At 48.5% G+C, this 18,130-nt stretch overlaps 1 protein-coding gene across 8 annotated transcripts in view; it reads left to right on the top strand.

Moving 5' to 3' along the window:
• Positions 1–18,130, top strand: part of NUMA1 (nuclear mitotic apparatus protein 1) — a 65,017-nt gene that overhangs the window by 26,945 nt on the left and 19,942 nt on the right. For 3 of the 8 annotated variants that reach the window (XM_045782756.2, XM_045782760.2, XM_045782759.2), the window contains exons 2-6: positions 6,310–6,383; positions 10,366–10,451; positions 15,503–15,582; positions 16,673–16,755; positions 17,185–17,265. In XM_045782756.2, the coding sequence (XP_045638712.2) occupies positions 6,342–6,383; positions 10,366–10,451; positions 15,503–15,582; positions 16,673–16,755; positions 17,185–17,265 (372 nt within the window). In that variant the 5' untranslated portion in view covers positions 6,310–6,341. Of the gene's footprint in view, positions 1–279; positions 581–701; positions 925–1,199; positions 1,411–1,590; positions 1,763–6,309; positions 6,384–10,365; positions 10,452–15,502; positions 15,583–16,672; positions 16,756–17,184; positions 17,266–18,130 lie in introns of those variants that run through there. The other 5 variants (XM_045782761.2, XM_045782754.2, XM_045782757.2 and 2 more) reach the window with 4 other exon arrangements.

Genomic DNA, 18,130 nt, shown 5'->3' with positions numbered 1-18,130 from the left:
AATTATAACCTAGCTCAGTGTAGAGACTGGGTTTAATTCATCTTTGTGTACTCCCTTCAATGTCCTACAGCAGTGCCTTGCACATAGTAGGTGCTTAGTAAATATTGGTGGTGTAAGTAAAAGTTAGAGGAGGGTGGAGGGTGGTCCTGATGACTGGTGGGTTTCTCTCCCAGGCCTGGTGAGAGTCACTGTTCGGTGGGTGGAAACGCTGTGGTTTTGTTTTCTAAGAGTCCGACATCTTTTCTTTTCGGCCATGGAGGAGAGGCAGAGCCTGTAGGCTCTGCCCATGGGTCCCAGTGCCTGTGTCTGTGAAGGGGCTCCAGCCAGTGCCTGCCGTACCAGGTCCCGTGCCTTGGCCCCTCGGCCCCTCCCCACAAAGGCTCAGCGGAACAGGGGATTAGGTTCTGGCAGCACAGCTGGGATTTTGGCGGCCATTCCAGAGTCGACAATAGCACGCAGCCACCCGGACAGGACAGCGCAGGCCTGCGCTCCAAGGCCGCAGTCCGCCCGGGCTGCTTGTTTGGGTGGCCGAGGGGGAGGAGCGGGCCCAGCGCGGCGTCCTGGCCTTGCCACGCAGAAGGTACGGGCTGGAGAGATTCCCTCCGGGAATGGGCTTGGGGGGGTGGCCTTGTCCCAGGGCAGGCGGCGCCGCGAAGGGAGGCCGGCGCTTTGTGTGTGAGCGGCAAGTGTGTGCTTAAAGACACAGCCGCCCCGCCCTGGAGCCGGCAGGAAGCTGCCCGCGTGAAAGGGCCTGTGTCCTGCTCACCCTCCAAAGCCTCCGTTCCGGGCTCTTCCTCCCTGCCCCGCGCGCCGCCGGGCAGGGGCTGATCTAATCATCAGGGCAGTCCGTTGCTGGCCAGAGGGATGGACAGGCTGTCACTGCTGTGTTGAGAGAGCGAAGGGGGAGTGTCCGGGTGATACCAGGTTGGTCAGGCCGGCCACTGTGCGATGTGTTTTGTGTATTTATGCCACAGTTTGCCTTGGCTCTTGCCACGGTTGCGGCTCACGATTTTTTTGTCTGCTGCCTCCCGCGCTCCCCCCCCTCCCCCCAGTGCGTCCTATTCTCTTGTTCTTGGGCCTAGCCTTCCCGGCCCCTCCTCTCCAGGGCGCCCCTCCCTCCTGGCCCCCGACTGCCGCCCCTCCCCCCTTGCCGAGAGTTCCCTGCTTTCGCCGCGCTCCCAGATCACGGAAGCTTGCTGTGCCTTTAAAGAAAGCAGACTCCTGGCTGTGACGCACTTCTGGCTGTCAGCCAGGAAGATCGCTCCTGCCAGGCTGACTGAGAAGAAAACCAACAACTTTTCTTTTGTGTGTGGGGTTACTTTCCACTAGCCCCCCCTTTCTCCTCTCTTTCAAGATTTAAATGCTAATGGCGGATTAAAACCTGTAGATACGTTTGGCTTTAGGAGTCTGGTAAGGCCCCTCCTGCACTGAGACTTTTTCTCCCTCCCTCTTTCTCTGGGTTTTTGTTCAAACATGGAGGAGGGGGTGCGGTGGAGTCTCTCCCCCCCCCCACCTCCCTTTCCTGCGCCATCCTTAAAGGGGAGGGAGAGGAGAGGGAGCGCAAGTAAACACTCAGAAACAGGCGCTGGGAGCAGAGCTTGCCAACATCCGGGAGTTGGCGCCTTTGAGAGCAAAGGGTTGCTTTCTTTCCCCCTCGCGTAGATGTCAGCGTGTTTTTGTTCAGAGGGGGGGAAACGTGCGCCTGCACATGGAGCTGTAGAGACAGCTCAAGAGAGCTGCTCCATTCCTGAGTGAGGCCTGGGTGTGTATGCAGTGGTGGGGATGAAAGGGTTCATTTTGTCAGCTGGTAGGGACCAGGGTGTGTGAATATGGTAGTGGGGTCAGGTGCTGATGAGCTGCTGGAGTGTGCTGGGGTGGGTATGTGCAGGATATGGCTGTAGGCCCCAGGTCGGCTTCATCCTCCTGATCCGGACCCTGCAGAGCATTGGGGCGAGGGGAGGGCAGATATCAGTAAGCCACTTTTGAAGAAACCAGGGAAATCTTGGTTTCCCTTGAAGCCCTTCTCTTGTTCCTCACCAGGGCTCTGGGCCAAATTCTGGGCTACACAGAAGCGTTGGTGTGTGTGAAGAGGGGGAGGCCTGAGTCCAGACTAAATCCCTTTAGGGGGCCCAGGGAGTGCATCCAGCAAGCTGGCTTGCCCTGACCTCAGGAGTGCAGAGAAACCCTTCGGACCTAGATGAGACAGCCTATCCAGGCCTCCCCAGGAGTTGAAAAGGATTATATTTTTTCCAGCTTGGCTTCTGTTGGAGCTGCTGGTCCTTGGGCCTTTTACCTCCTCCAAGCCCAGAGATGCACCAGCAAGATATTTCCTGCTTTGTTCTTTATGACGAGTTAGCCTATGGCGACATAGCTTGGCCTTTGCTGGGCCCCTCTGAGGTAACCTCCCAGGTGAGGTCTGGGTGCTTGTTTGCCGCTGCCTCCTGACCTATCCCTCCCACAGTCAGCGGAGGAGGAACACCCTCAAGATCAGGGTGTTTGCCCTTTGGATGTGGGGTTCGCTTAGATGGTGGGGTATCTCTTTCAGAAAGGTGTACAGAGCATGGAATTCTTATGGCTACAGGCAGGCAGGCTGTCAGGGTAAGTGGTGGTAAGTCTTGTCATTGAGCATGGTCTTACGGATAGGACAGACCTTTCCCTCTGAGCTCTGAGCCTTCGGAGCCGTGGGGTAGAGAGGGGGCGGGGCTTGGGGAAGGATGCTTTGAGGTGGGAGTTTGTGTGGGCTTTGGGCCCAGAAATTCTGAGAGAGGGAGCTATCACTTAAGGATGGTTCAGTGGAGGCAGGGGCTCGTGAGTGGAGTGATCAGTACAATTTTGTTGCTTTCTGGGACCAAAGGTCACTTTGGTATTATCTCGAGGAAGGGCTGGTGTTAGGGCAGGCAGTAAGGGGCTAAGAGATGGTCTCACAAGGAGCTGGCACCCAGGCTGGGGGGTGGGGTAAGGAGAGTAGCGCTGCCACAGCTCAGACCCTCTGGCCCTTGGCCTATCACTTGGTTAACCTTAGAACCGAAACTTCTAGAACAGACCCCAGAGCTTAGCAATCCGACCCTCTGGTCCTGTTCCTTGCATCTGTGCAGGTGGTTTGCATTAGCTGCAGCCCTGGTAGGAAACCATGGCTAGGTTTTAACTCTTTAAGACCCAGAGAGGGTGTGGGCCAGGTGGCCGTTCGTCTCCTGAGTGTCACTTTCCTTCTCCTGATATATCTTCTCTAGAAACATAGAGGGGTTACTGTAAATGTGGGAATTGGTTCTGATGTATGAATTTATATTATATCAATTTTGAAAATGTGAAGAGGATGCAAGGCCTTTAGATTATAAAGTAGCTGCTTCTGTGTCTTGGTTCCTTCTTGAGCTCGGGGAAGAGAGGCCACTTTATCAGCTCTGTGAAGCCTCTCTTTGGGATTCCGGGGACGCTTCTTTTCAAAGAAACGGGCTGGTGGGACTCTGAAGGTGCTTTGAGAAGGCTTGCATTCCTGGGTTTTGTTTGTTTGTTGATTGATTGGGGGATGTGGGTGGGTGGTACCTGATCAAGTTGAGTGGATCTCTGCAGATCCTTCTGTGAAATGGTTCTGAGCTACAATTGTGGGGATCTGTTTTTCCATCACCATGACCATCACCCAGTGTTCTGGGTGGGGCTTGCCTCAGATTTCAGGGGGAGGGTGGAGAGGATGGTGCTTTGGCTGGGAGCCCTCGGGTTCCAAGCCAAGGCCTGCTTAAAGCTGTAGTCCCAGTCCAAGGACTAGCTGTGCCACTGGCTTCAATCATTCATTACCAGGGAAGTCAATGACTGGCTGTCCTAACAGCTCCCACCCCAGTGTCCTGTGTCTGGGAAAATCCTTTTTTATGGGCTTTGAACTGACAAGGTCATTCTGGAGTTCCTCGTGTTGATTATTGGATTCCTCCTGTTTCGTGCCTGGGGAGCGTAGAAGAAGGCATTTGGCATTAACACCAGCTTTTCTGAGCAGTGGAACTAGTTTTAGACAGGCTTCCCCAAGGGAGGACGTAAGGGTTGTATGTTTTGCCTCTGAGATGAAGGGAAGAGGTTAGTTAAACCTCAGGTCATTTTTAGCAGCACAGCTGTGGAATCTCTCAGAGGGGGCAAGAGCTACCTCCGGCTACAAATAAATAAATTTCTGACTGAAATTTTGGACCTCTTCAAAAGAATAGCAAGTCTAGAGGCAACAGTGGGGATGAAGGAGAGGTGATCTGGGCCTCATTTCCCTTGTTCCTGAATAGCTTAGACTTTTTTTTTAATTTTTAAGTTTTTTATTTTTTAAAAATTTTATTTATTTAAATTCAATTAACTAACATAACAGACTTTTTTTTTTTTTTTTTTTTTTTTTTTTTTTTTTTAAAAGAAGCCCCAGTAGAGCATTTGGGCATTGCTGCCTTCACTCCAAGGGCCAGGCATGATCCCTCTAACTTTAGGCTAGCCAACCACCAGAAGTGTCTTTTTGCAGTACGATAGTTGAGACCATCTTTCTTCATCTTTGCCTGGCCCCAGCGAGCTAAGCATTCAGTGCCTATGGATAGGGCTTGCAGGGTGAAAATCATGCAAGACTGAGGAACACATAGGTCCTTTAGCTTCTCTGCCCTCTTGAGAGCTCCCTTAACCACTTCCCTTGCTCTTGCCAAAGCCCAGGTGAATTGGCTCATTTCCAAGACTGTGACGTTGGTATGACAGGTGGAATCTTGTTGGGTTTTGTGGGGTCAGGAAGCACTTAATTATAATTAGCATTTAGTTATATTTAGCATTTAATTATTTTCTATTATTTAAAGCTTCATGTATGTTTAATTTCACTCCTTGTAAGCTCCTCAGAGGCAGGGACCATGTCAGTGTCTCTCATTTCCCATGTAGCGTCCAGCACAGGATGAACATATGTGTGGACTAAGAAAATAACCTTTTTGCTTAGTTGATAAAGACAGTACACTTACATAGGAAGGACTAAGAATGATGGGGAGTGGATTATCATCAGATTTTTTTATATCTTTCCCCTACTAGACAGTAAGTACCTTCTGGACAAGAATGGTGTCTTTCTTATCCCCAACTTGTGTACAGATGGTGCTTAGCAAACGTGGGGCACCTAGGTGGCTCGGTCCATTAAGGGACTTCGCTCAAATTGTGATGTTGGGTCCTGGGATCAAGCCCCAAGTCGGGGGAGCCTGTTTCTCCCTCTCCCTCTGCTTGTGTGCATGCTCTCTCTCTTTCTCTCTCTCAAGTAAATAAAATCTTAGAAAAAAGAAGAAGAAGGTGCTTAGCAAATGTTGGGTCCATAGAACCCACACCTTGGAGATGCTAATATGCGGGGAGAGTTATAGATGATGTAACTTAACCACTCGTGTTCTTCACGGAATAGTGACAGACTGAGTACCTGTGACAGGAGGTGGGGGTGGGGCTGATTGCTCCCATGATTTGTAGGAATTGTGGGGGCTGCTGGGAGATGTTGAGGAATATTTAGTCACCAGGTCTGTGGTCTCTTGGGCAGGTTGGCAGGCAGATGGCCGATTCCCAGTGGGAAGGGAAATTGGGAATAGGAATACCAGGACCAGTACCTAATCTTTCATTAAATGTCCCATGAGATCTCTGCCAGAATTGGATCTGGTATCATCCAGTCCCTCATTTGAACTGTATCTTTGACATTTCTGTGGGAGATATAAAAATCCAGAACTTGGAGAAGTTTCCCTCAAGGACTTGGTTATTGTTAGGCAGAATTTGGGCACCTGCAGAAAGAGCCAGAAATCAGCCTCTCTGTTTAAGATCAGTGATTATTTAGTGTATACCTACCGTGTGTCAGGTACGGTGCTATTTATGTTACCTGCTTTGTCTTGAAGTCTTATAGTAACCGAGAGAGGTGTTTGCAAATCCCATGTTGCAGATGAGGAAATGGTCACTAAAAGAAGTTATGCTGCTTGTCCAAGGTCACATGGAATCACCATTCAGACCCACGTCTGTCTGAAAAACCATGTTTGTTCCATGTTTTAAGGGTACTGTGTCCCAAAGAACAGGGTTGGAGGACAGCCTTGAGTGTTACATTTTCTGTGGAACAGAAAAATTGTGTGTAGAGCTTGTGGACATTGAATTAAATGCAGGACTCTTTCCTGTTATGATAAGTTTTATAGTAATTTTAATGTGTACTCTGAGCTTTCTAAAAATTCCCATGGGCCTTGGTGGGTAAGTGCTGAGTGAAGGGAGATTTAAGTATTCAGAGCCAGAATACTGAACCACTTACCCCCTTGTCCTTCATCATGGATATCTGATATAATTAACTGCTCTTCTTCTCTTGGTTTCCAGGTGCACTGGGGTGACTGTTTGGTGTCACCAAGATGACGCTCCATGCCACGCGGGCAGCTGCACTCCTCTCTTGGGTGAGTAGTCTTTCTCTCTTTTGTCTCAACTTCTCCAGGAAGTTTGCAGGGGTGGAAGAGGATTTTTTTAGGAGCCAGAGCTATGTTAAGTCTTCGCATCTCCAGATGAAGGAAATACGGTTTTTCCTTGCCTTTCCCCTTAGTTTTTAAATTGTATTATTTCTGGTGATGTTGCTCCTGACAGTGATCCGTGACACCACTTGTGTAGCTTAGAAGAGAGCTCCCTTCTAAGCTTCTGTACACCTCTCAGGAGAGGTCTGTATTTCCTTCTGCTCATGGGAGAGTTGGCTGCGAGGCGCACAGAGACCCATCTTCATTTGTTTCCTGTGCCTTTTCCTGACTAGGAGGGTTTATCCTGAACCTCCCTGACACGCAGGGACTTTGGTCTTGAAAGGCCTTTTATCATAGGGCAAGGTTCTCCTCGCTTTCTTTACCATGTTTCTGTCTGCTTCCATTGTCGTCCTGTTGCCTTCTTGATTGCTTAAATCCTTGTGCTAGGTCTTTTCATATATCTTCTGTCCAAGACGAACAATGGCAAATGAAAGAGTAATACCAAGCATTGGGGACATAAAGCTGCAGGGAAGCAGAGGAGGATACAGAGTGTAGTGATGACAAGCCTGGGCCGTGGAGTCAGACAGCCTGACTTAGAATCACTGCTCTGGTTGAGGTGTGTGACCCAGGGCAAGTTACTTAGCCTCTCAGCACTTTATTTTTAAAATGGAAATAATAAAAATACCTCATGGTGTTATATGATGAGGATGAGGACATAATGTGTATAGAAAACATCTAGCACTGTATCTGAATAAATAATAATTCTCGGTACTTAAAATATTGCCGGGGCATGCTATATGGTACAGGGTATTTTAGTAGTCACCTGATTACTGATCGATTGGTTAGGGCCAATGAAAAAGCCAACTTAAAAAAATTATAGAATATTTTAAGGGAAATGAATGTTTGATTTCTAAGTAGGGTAGATTTAATAAGACACTGTTTGGGGCACCTGGGTGGCTCAGTCGGTTAAGTGTCTGCCTTCGGTTCAGGTCATGATCCCAGAGTCCTGCATCAGGCTCCATGCTCAGCAGGGAGCCTGCTTCTCCCTCTCCCTGCCGGTCCCCCTGCTTGTGTGCGTGTGCTCTTTGTCTCTCTCTCTCTCTCCCTTGCTCGCTCGGTCTCCAAATAAAATCTTAAAAAAAAATAGGACACTGTCTTTAATTGCTGTTAGATCTCTAGATAGGAAATGTGTTTAATATATAAGATGTGCATTCTTTGTTTTCAGTTTCTGAAATGATTTTTTTTTAAAGATTTTATTTATTTATTTGACAGAGAGAGAGAGACAGCCCGCGAGAAAGGGAACACAGGCAGGGGGAGTGGGAGAGGAAGAAGCTGGCTCCCAGCAGAGGAGCCTGATGTGGGGCTCGATCCCAGGACTCTGGGATCCCGCCCGGAGCCAAAGGCAGACGCTTAATGACTGAGCCACCCAGGTGTCCCTGCTCGATTATTTCTTAATGATAGGAGATGAATCCAGATTCCTTAAGTGACTTTAAATCAGCTAACTGGTGTAATTTTTCAGTCTTGTTAGTGAACAAGCATTCATAGCCCTTGGAAGTTTTCCTTTGATTACAGGTATTAAATGGAGGTGGTTTGGATGCTTAAGTCTTGGCACTTTCTTCGTTTTCAGCTGGTAGAAAAGAATCTTGGTCTGGAATATTCAGAATCTTCCTCAAAAATTTACACTGCCTTTCCTGACTAATTAGATTAGGCTTTTCCCCTCAAAAGATGGTATAAATATAAGTGTGTGTGTGTATGTGTATATATATATATATATATATATATATATATATATATATATATATATATATATATATAAAGATGGTATAAATTTAAGGCTTCTACCATAGGTCACATTTTATGTTCTACACTTTTTTTTTTTTTAACTTTTTACCTATTTTCATTTATATCCATCTAGAGATCATCAGAGAGAGAGAGAGAGAGCAAGAGCGCACAAGCAGGGGGAGCAGCAGGCAGAGGGAGAAGCAGGCTCCTCACTGAGCAAGGAGCCCAATGTGGGACTTGATACCAGGACCCTGGAATCGTGACTTGAACCGAAGGCGCTTAACCGACTGAGCCACCCGGGTGTCCCTAGAAGTTGTTTTTAGTATAAAAGTATGTAGGGGCACCTGAGTGGCTCAGTTAGGCCTCTGACTCAGCTCAGGTCATGATCTCAGGGTCCTGGGATCAAGTCCCCCGCTGGGCTCCCCGCCCCCAGCAGGGAGTCTGCTTGTCCTTCTCCCTCTGCTCCTCCCCCCTGCTCCTGCTCTCTCTCTCAAATAAATAAATAAAATCTTAAAAAAGAAAAATATATATGTGTGTATATGTACATATTTAACCGAATAAATAGTATCATTTCTGTGGCTGAGTCATTCTTTCTTTTTTAATACTCTTGATTCTCTAGTGCACTCAGCTAATTAAACTACTGAGAGGTAGAAGTTTTGCTGCATCTACTTCATGATTTTAATTTTATTAGACATAATAGTGCTTTGCATTTAGCACTTCTATTTTGTAACGTGTGCTTGCATTCGTAATACCATTTGAACCCACACTGGTCCTCTAAAGTAAACAGTGCAAGGATTCCATCCATTTGGCAAGTGAGAAAGTAGGCACAGAGAGAAATAAGTTGATAACAAAGGTTCCTGGCAAGTGAGTGGAGGAGTTGCATCCAGAATCTTAATCTGGGAGCTCCCAGCCCAGTACGATCTATCTATTTTTATTTTTATTCATTTCTTTTTAGTAATGTTTTATTTCTTTTTTTAGATTACTAAAAAGAAAAGCCCCCCCCCCACGTGGGGTTCGAACTCATAACCCTGAGATCAAGAGTAGCATGGGTTTCTGACTGAGCCAGCCAGGTGCCCCATAGCCCAGTATCTTTTAAAGAGTGCATTTATAAACGGTTGTCTACTCATTGCACGTAACTACTATGCTGAAGTTCTTACAAATACCTTGTCAAGCAGCCCGAGTTGCCTCCTCCCTCAGTCTTGCACATGGGATTGATTGATCTTTTTTTCTTTTTCCTGTGGTAGTAACAGAGGTGAAGTTCAGCCCAGGCTTCTTCTGGACTTGGTGGTTTTGGAATTCATGAGGTTTTCTGTAGAAGTTGACCGTCTATGCTTGTTGAATAACCTGCATACCTGACTCATTTGCAGGTGACTGCTGGCGAATTTCCTAGTTGTAAAGACTGAGTTAGAGGGATGCCAGCCTGAAGGCAAAGAAGAGAAGCGGGCGATTGCATTGGAGTTGACGTTTTTGCCTGGGGTTCCCAGCTCTTCTTTTCCTCCCTCATTTTTTTTTTTTTTTTATTATCTTATTGCCTCATCATTTCTCCCTGTGTCAGCCAAAGTTTTATGTCTGGAAAGAATTTTTAAAATGCATTAATAACAAGATTTTATGTCTGTGTGGGCATATGTAAAACATATATAGTATTTAATGTAAGTTTTGAATAGATATTTCAAAATTCGGGAGATAGAAAGGGCTGTAGTATAATTTGAGCTACAGAGGGTTATAATGTCAACATACAAGAGATACAACGGGCAGTAATATAAAAAGCCTTTCTTTTTCCCACATCTGACTTTAGCCATCAAGTTCCTGTCGGTAGTGGCAGTGGTGGTACAGTTTCTCGTGTATCCCTCCAGAAAACCCGTTTTATGCCTACGTGTATTTAAAGTGTATCCCTAGGGCTGGAGCATCCTAGGAGAATTTAAGCTCTCAGTTGGAGCCAGAGGAAGGACTGACGGCAGCATTCAGGTGGCTGTTACTGGACAGATGGGGGCAGCAGCTGCCCTTGGCTGGAGTGAAAGCCCCTGAAGGCCTGCGGCCTGCAGCTGTGGGTGCTCCCCGCAGCCGGAGTGCCAGCCTCTGGGGAGAGGAGCGAGCCGCAGTGCTGCTGGCGCTTCGGTCGGCTTCAGCAGGCACTCCTCTGGTTTTGCAGGTGAACAGTCTGCATGTGGCCAGCCCTGTGGAGGCCGTGCTGCAGCTCCAGGACTGCAGCGTCTTCATCAAGATCATCGACAGCATGTGAGTACACGCCGCACCCCTCGCCAGCCTCTCCGGGGAAGCGTGTGTTGGTGTCTTGGGCCGGGGACTGCATTTACTCCCTTTCCTTGGTGACAGCTATGACTGGAAGGCCTGGGCAGGACTGCCAGTGTGGGGCCAGAGGCAGGGGCACACCAGCCTCCTCTTCCGGTCACCGTGTCTGTCTGTGGGAGAGGTTTCGCTCTCGTCCCACCCAGAGGCTTCCTCATGCTTGTGCAGGAGAGCCTGCAAGTCTCCTTGCTTTCACCGCATTTCAGGAGCCAGCTCTGGAGCTGGCTGTCCTCTCGTCTCGAGAGTCTTCCATACCCTCTTCTTGGGGCTTGCTCTTCTCTCATAAGCTCTCCTGGCAACCTGTAGGGCCAGGAAGAAGAAAGGGGAAGCTCTTGCTCTTGAGGGAAATAAGCGGCACCTAGAAATCTTATCTCTAACCTGTTAGCACAGCACAGATATGCTCCTTTCTAAACCATTATAGCATGTCTGGGGTTTTCACCTGCCTCACTAACCTGCTTTGTGAGGTCGATTAGCATTTGATAAGCTGCTTGTTGTCATGTAGCCAGGATTCTAGTGAGCTTTGTTTTGTATCTGTCTTTAGCTGGGAAGTCAGTGGAGTGGGGCTTCCGCCGTCTATCTTGCCTCTCTGGAACCAAGCAAAGATGCATCAAGCTATAACCTGCAGTTACTGTTCTAGGCTCATATAGTTCATCCTTTTTCCTCTCTCATCAACTTTCAGGAATTATGGAGGGCAGAACTGACCTCCTTTTCACTTCTCTGTGCTGTGGGCAAAAGTAGAGGTCAGCCATAATTTAAAGGATTGCGGGGACAGTGGAGAGGACCCTCCCTTTTTAAAGGAAAGCACAATCGACTCTGAGCCCCCAGGTCGGGGACAGACCGAGGTGTTGCTGTTCCACACACAGCAGGTAGGAACCAGTGCCAGGGAGTCAATCAGCTTGGCCACCCTTTCATAGGGAAAGAAGGTAGAACTGAGCTTGTTGAAGGCGGGGACCAGGTCTGATTCCCCTTGGGGTCCTCTGCCCCTGGCTTCACGCAGTACGTTGGTTAATGTTCATTGAGTAAGTAAATGAACGAAAATGTAGTTGATACTCTTCTTCAGCAAAGTCTGTTGGGGCTGCGTAGCCTAGAGCAGATGGATTCACTGGAGTGGTTTATGTTTTTAGTCTTTTGAATGTATTCTTTGAAATGTACGTTGGTGGTGGGATGTCTTAGAAGATGTTTTTAAAGTCCCGGTGGCTCTAACCAGCACCTGCCTTAGTGAAAAGAAGTCACTGTTTTCTTGCTTTGGTATGGAGTATGGATAGTACCATTTTCTCTCCCAGTTACCCAGGCAGGACCTTCCAGCATTCTCTTGAGTTCCTCCCCCTCATCGGCAGTGATCCTATTCAGTCACCGTTCTCTCAATTTGTCCTTTGAAGACGTCTCACATCCCTGCTTCTGCCTCATTCTGGATACTAGGCCCTTGTGACTGCGTTCTTCTCTAATCTGTGCGTATTCCAGGGCAGTCCTTCCTGCAGTCCTGCTCACACTGTGAAGCCCCACAGCTGGTGGGCATCGGTGACTCTTCCTTGCCAGGAGGCTGAAATCAAAAATCTTCATCCTTGGTATTGAAGAGCTTTCATCAGGGGCTCCTCTCCTCCCACCAGTCTTGTTTCCTACTCATTTCTACCCCCGTACCTTACCCCATTTTCTTTTCTTCCAATCTTGTAGAAATTCCTGGGTTCTGGATTTTATTAATTATGTAATCATGGTGCTGCACAAGCTTGTTCTCGTTCCCCTTGTTGCCTGTGAACTGATGAGAGCCAAGCTGGCTTAGCTTAAGGTGTTCTCGTTGCTGTTTTTTGGTTTTTTGCAAGGAAACTTCATAGTGGAATTGTGCACCACCTATAAGTCAGCATTTTGCAATCCCTAATGAAAATAATTGTTTTCAAACCGTAATGAAGTGGTAAATCTAGACTGTTAACATCAGTGGCTGGTAAAACCATTAGGCTGACAATATCTGATCTACTTTTAACATCACTGAAAGAGGGGCAGCCAGGTATGATACCCCTCGTGTTGTAACATACAATAAGGGGCAGCATGCTTTTTTTTTTTTTTTTTTTTTTTTTTTTTGACTTAAGAATAGTTCCAGGTAGGGGGGCGCCTAGCTGGCTCAGTTGGTGGAGCACGCGGCTACTGATTTTGGGGTCGTGAGTTTGAGCCCTACACTGGGGGTAGAGATTACTTAAAAAAATCAAATCTTAAAAAAAAAGGGCGACGCTCTTGGATCTCTTCCCTCCTCAGGAGCTTTGTACTATCACTTTGCTGTCGCTCAATAAACCTTGCTTTGCTGTCCGAAAAAAAGTGTACATCAAGTTGCTTTTGCTTTTGAGGAGAGAAATCTCCCTGGCCTAATGACAGGAGCAGTCGATATGTCCACGGGTAAGGATCTGGTAAGGGTCCGTGTCCTTGGTTTAGCCACTGTAGGTTTATAAGCCGGTGGAAAATTTTCACCGGAGGGTTACAAATTCAAGACGCACATTTTCCAAGTTGTCTTCTGATGCACGGCCTGAGCCTTAGAGTAGGAGGAGTGGAGGTGGAGGAAGGTGAGAGGGAGAGAGAACATGAGTGTGTGTGTGTGTGTGAGAGAGAGAGAGAGAGAGTGTGTGTGTGTGTGTGTGTGTGTGTTGGAGGGGGGCTGTTGAAATTCCAGGTTAACCCTAATCTCCATCTCTGATCCAGGACAGTGCAGATGAACTTCCTTTGGGAATACAGATGTTCTTGGCGCATGTGTTCTGGCTTTTTCATCGCGGATGCTGCTACTGTCGCCAGCCTGAATCAGATGCTAGGTCTCAGGGGAAGACAGTGGAGGACGGCAGGGTTGGTGGCAGGTAGCAGCTGTGGGAATCGTACAGGGCTTGTTCCTTGGCCACGTAGCCTTCTCTCGGGGAAAGTACATTGGCATCAACCTCTCTAACAAGTTTCCCTTTCTGTTTTGTGTATGAATAGACTGAAGCCAAAAAGCTGTCCCATCTCTTTGATATCTGTGAGGCCTGAATAGCAAAGTTTAATGGAGTCATTTTGCCAGAAAGCCTAAAGCCCTGACGTTTACGTTACTGATGTTGATCTCTGCTCTTCCGTTAGGGAGCCTCCTTCATCTGTCCGTCAACCCACACGTACTGAGCACTGAGTACCTCCCGTACCCTAGCTTTCAGGGCACACCGTTGGTGTGGTCCGTTGTAAATGATGCCGTTGTGTCCATCAGTGCTGTAGGAATTCCTGAGGAGTCGGGAGGCAGTGGTTCTGGATGGCTTCCTGCCAGAGATAAGACTTGAACTTCGTTTTATTATTTATTTGTTTATTTTTAAAAGACATTTCTTTATATATTTGACAGAGAGCACGTGAGAGCACAAGCAGGGGGAGCGACAGGCAAAGGGAGAAGCAGGCTCCCGCTGAGCAGAGAGCCCACTGTGGGGCTCCATCCCAGGCCCCTGGGATCATGACCTGAGCCGAAGGCAGGCGTGCCTTGAACTCAGTTTTAAAGGATGGGCTGGATGGCTCCAGGTCCAGCATTTTTAAAGCATGTTCCGTGCAACTTTACTTATCCCAGCAGCTTAGTAGGGAAAAAGGAGGTTTTGTGGTCAAATAGGTTTGGGAAGTAATGCATGTTATATTGTCCTCTTTAGAAAATGTTCCGTTTGGTTTAACCCAGCATTTCCCAAACATTTAACCCAAGAACCCTCTTTATTTTTTATCTAATGGAATGCACTGAAGGAAATTGCTGCTCTGTGCTGAGTCAAGGAGTCCAGATTGTGGGTGGGTAGGGAAGGTGGCTCTTTCAGGAGTCTGGGAGGAGACGAGCATCTCCCAAAGGCCCTGTAGGAGTCCCTGATCACAAACCAGCTCTCCAGAAAATGGGGGTGTTCACTTGGAAGAAGCCCGTTGTAATCCCATGAGAGAGGGAGGGAGGTACATTCAACGGTCTTGGCGTAGGTGCTGCTTACACTTTGCAGGATGTCTGGCAGCGCAAGTTCTCTGGTTCTTGGGGCCTGCCCTGCCCTCCAGAAAGCGGGCTGAAAGCTGGAGATTCAGTAGAACCTGGAGGTTGAGGAACAAAAGACTCCTTTAATCAGTATCTCCAGCTGTAGTGGCCCAAGAAGGAAAGTCTGCTTTCTGACTTGAAGTGGGGCCGTTTACCCCTGAAACCGAAACCGCAGTTAGCCTCAGTACCCGGGGCCAGGGGCCTGGGCTGTGTCAGAGCTCCCCCTGCCGCCTTCCTGCCCTCCTTGCTCTCTCAGCCTGTGGCTCGCCCCTGCAGTTTAAACAGACTAGCGCAGCAACAGCCCCTGAGCAGGAGTGTAGTCCCCGGGCACCTGGGTGGCTCAGTTGGTTAAGCTTCTGATTCTTGATTTCGGCTCAGGTCATGATCTCAGGGTAGTCTCTGCTCAGCGGGGAGTTGGCTTAAGATTCTCTCTCTCTGTGTCTCCCCCCCCCCCACCGGCTCGCTCCTGGCTCTCTCTCTAATACATAAACAAAATCTTAAAAAAAAAAAAAAAAAAAGAGTGTCCCTTAGCTTTAGCCATCTCAGCCTTTAGTCTGTTGTATGTTGGGAATGTCCTCCTGTCTTTCAGTGCGTGGGCCTGTTTTCCCCCTTCCATCGTCTGTCTTACCCTGGCCTCATTTCCCTGTGGCTTCCTGACGTTTTGCAGTGGGGCCGTTCCAGACTGTTGAACCTAGCTTCCCCTTCATCTGTGCTGCCATCTCTCCTCTCGACCCCTTCCCACAGAACTTTGTCATATTTACAGTTAGGGTGGCGGAATGCCATCTTTTTCAGAAGGACTGCACGCCTCAAGTTCCCACTTCTCTTCCACCGTACCAAATGGTATTTTGGTATCTTCTCCCCTCCCTCCAGCATCTGGTCAGGTTCCCTCCCAGATCCAGTGCAGACCAGGCCTGAAGGAATGGGAAGGTGCTATGTAATGGAGTAGCAAGGAGGGAAGAATTGCTAAGTCCTCCGGTTCTGATATTTGTTCTTTTTCTAGCCACGGCACTGACGAGGGGCAGCAAATCCTGCAACAGCCGGTGCCAGAGAGACTGAAATTTGTGTGCAGTTTTTTGCAAAGTAAGCAACTTTCTTTATCTAGCTGAGAAAGAGCTGCTTCCTCAACTCCTGGGGCTTTGGAAGTCCAGGGAAACCAGCTCACAGTGTGAGGAGGAGCGAAGGCTCAAGGCCGCTGGCGCTGTAGCACAGGGATGAGTACAGCTGTTTCCCTGGGTCTGACGATGCTGATGTCACTTAGGGAAGGAGAGTGTCCCTTCAGTCCCACAGCCCGTCTCTGAGATCCAGGTAGAGCCAGAGGGTCAGTTTTGGGGACTCATCACTTTGGGCTCTTGTCCCCCACCTACTGCAAGGAGTTGGAGAGGGACGGAGCCATGTTACCCTCTTCCCCTTGCAGGAGGAACATTGCCCCTGGATACCTTTGAATGAATTGCCTAGGCCGTGGGGGTGGAGCAGAGGCGGAGGCAGATTTAGGTGGAAGTCTTGGCCCTTCTGCTGTGACCTTTCTGGACATAGGTTCCTTGTCTATGAAATGGAGAGAACGATAATTGCTCCTAAGGTTGACGGAAAGCTAGCCCAGTGCTTGTCAGTCCCCTCCCTGGTGCAGTCATGGCCCACGGAGTCCTCATCTGTGACGCGGGAGCTGTGTGCCATCTCCCCCTCAAGAGAATTAAGGGAAAGGTGATACTAGATTGAGATAAAGCAGAGGTGTTGATAATTGGCATACCAGCATAAGAACCAGGTGTCCCTAGTCTCCTAGTCTGACTCAGCTTCAGGCTTCCTCTGTGACCTTACTTGGAATAAGACTCTAGAGTGACCTGGAATCTCTGGGCTCCTTCTCTGTGGTGCTGAGCCGGAGTTGATGAGGTGGGTGGGTGAGTGTAAGCAAGGTTGTGCCCCAGAGCTGCTCTGAATTCCTAGCCTGCTTTTTTTTTTTTTTTTTAACTTTCCCTGTAGTCCTTGGACTGACCTAGGGTAGAACTAACTTGGATGGAAATGTGTATGTTGGGGAATAGAGGACATAGGAGTAAGGAGCCCTATGTCTCCTAGCCCCACCAGAGACAGTGATTTTGTTCTACTCTGAGGTATTCTGATGATCTCAGGGATGGTGTCCAGGAAGTTCACCCTGTTTTCCACATTGTCGTCGTTACAGAAAACCGAAAACATCCCTCTTCTCCGGAATGCCTGGTGTCTGTGCAGAAGGTGATAGAGGGGTCAGAGCTGGAATTGGCCAAGGTACCTGGGGAATACCAGATGTGGGGTCGGAGGGTGGCACCAGAGGGAGCTGCTGGGCCTTCTCTTCACCCCAGGGAAGTCGTGGGTGCTTACTACTGTGGGCCTCGATGAAGACCTGGCTGGAATTAGGCCTCACCCAGCTGTCGTAGTCTTCTTTTTAGCTCAGTCTCCTTCATTCCCTGTCCTGTTCCTGAGTGCTGGCTGGTAAAGGGTAGCTTAAGCTTCATGATTAGGTTCCAGGAGTTCAGGTGTGCACCAGGCTTTTTGCACAATCACGTGTCCTCAGTCAGGTGTTTCTGGGTGCAGTTAAGAGCAGGGACCTAGGGCTACATTCTAGGAACTTTGGAAGAGCCTCCAGAACAGCTCAGAGAGGGCAGCACTGAGGAGAGACAGCCCCGCTCAGTGACTGTGTCCCTGTCTGGCTTCTAGACGACCATGCTGCTCTTGTACCACTCCACCGTGGGCTCCAGAAGTCCCAGGGACTGGGGACAGTTTGAATACAAGATTCAGGTAAGTCCTGTGCCGCCTCCGCCTTAGCTCGTGGGCCTCGTCTGTGCTTTACCTCACTCCATTGCTTTTCTTTAAACAGCATATGGCATTGTTTTAAAGAATTATGTTGTGGGGGCGCCTGGGTGGCTCAGTCGTTAAGCATCTGCCTTCGGCTCGGGGCGTGATCCCGGTGCTCTGGGATCGAGCCCTGCATTGGGCTCCTCCGCTAGGAGCCTTCTTCTCCCTCTCCCACTCCCCCTGCTTGTGTTCCCTCTCTCGCTGGCTGTCTCTCTCTCTCTCTCTCTGTCAAATAAATAAATAAAATCTTAAAAAAAAAATTATGTTGTGGTAATTCCAGCCATTCATTATAGAAAGTCTGGAAAATATTGAAAAGCACAAAAGAAGGAAATAACAGTTTCCAGTAATCCCCATCCCCAGAGATAACTGTTAACTTTCAAAGGATATACTTCCAAGTCCTTTTTTAAGTACATAGATTGAACTGTAGTTGTAATTGTACTGTCATGGGATAATATGCAGAAATTGTTCTCACGTTTGTGTTCCCCTGTGAGTGTGTGTATTTTTTCACAAACCGTCACTCCATTTGTCTCCTCCTTTCCTCTGATGGGAAGGATTAGTAAGAGAGAATGTCTTTGTCCACCATGACAGTCTAGCTCAGAGCGGTTACCTTCTCTCCCCCTCCTCTACTTGGTCCCTAAGTGAAGAGGAGTTGGTGCTTCTGCTTCATTATAGGGGGAATTGACCTGGTTTCCAGGAACTGTCATGTGGGTCCTGATGTTGGCTTTGCTTCCTGCCTGAGCAGCTGTCCTTTATTTCCCAGAGTAGGAGGAGCTGGGATGCCACAGGGGGTCATGGAGGTGACTGCGGG

This window comes from Ursus americanus, chromosome 16 (genome assembly GCF_024610735.1).
Source record: "Ursus americanus isolate L20-20 chromosome 16, mUrsAme1.1.p, whole genome shotgun sequence".
In the NCBI taxonomy this organism is placed as follows: domain Eukaryota; kingdom Metazoa; phylum Chordata; class Mammalia; order Carnivora; family Ursidae; genus Ursus; species Ursus americanus.
This window is presented reverse-complemented; position numbering and strand designations above follow the sequence as displayed.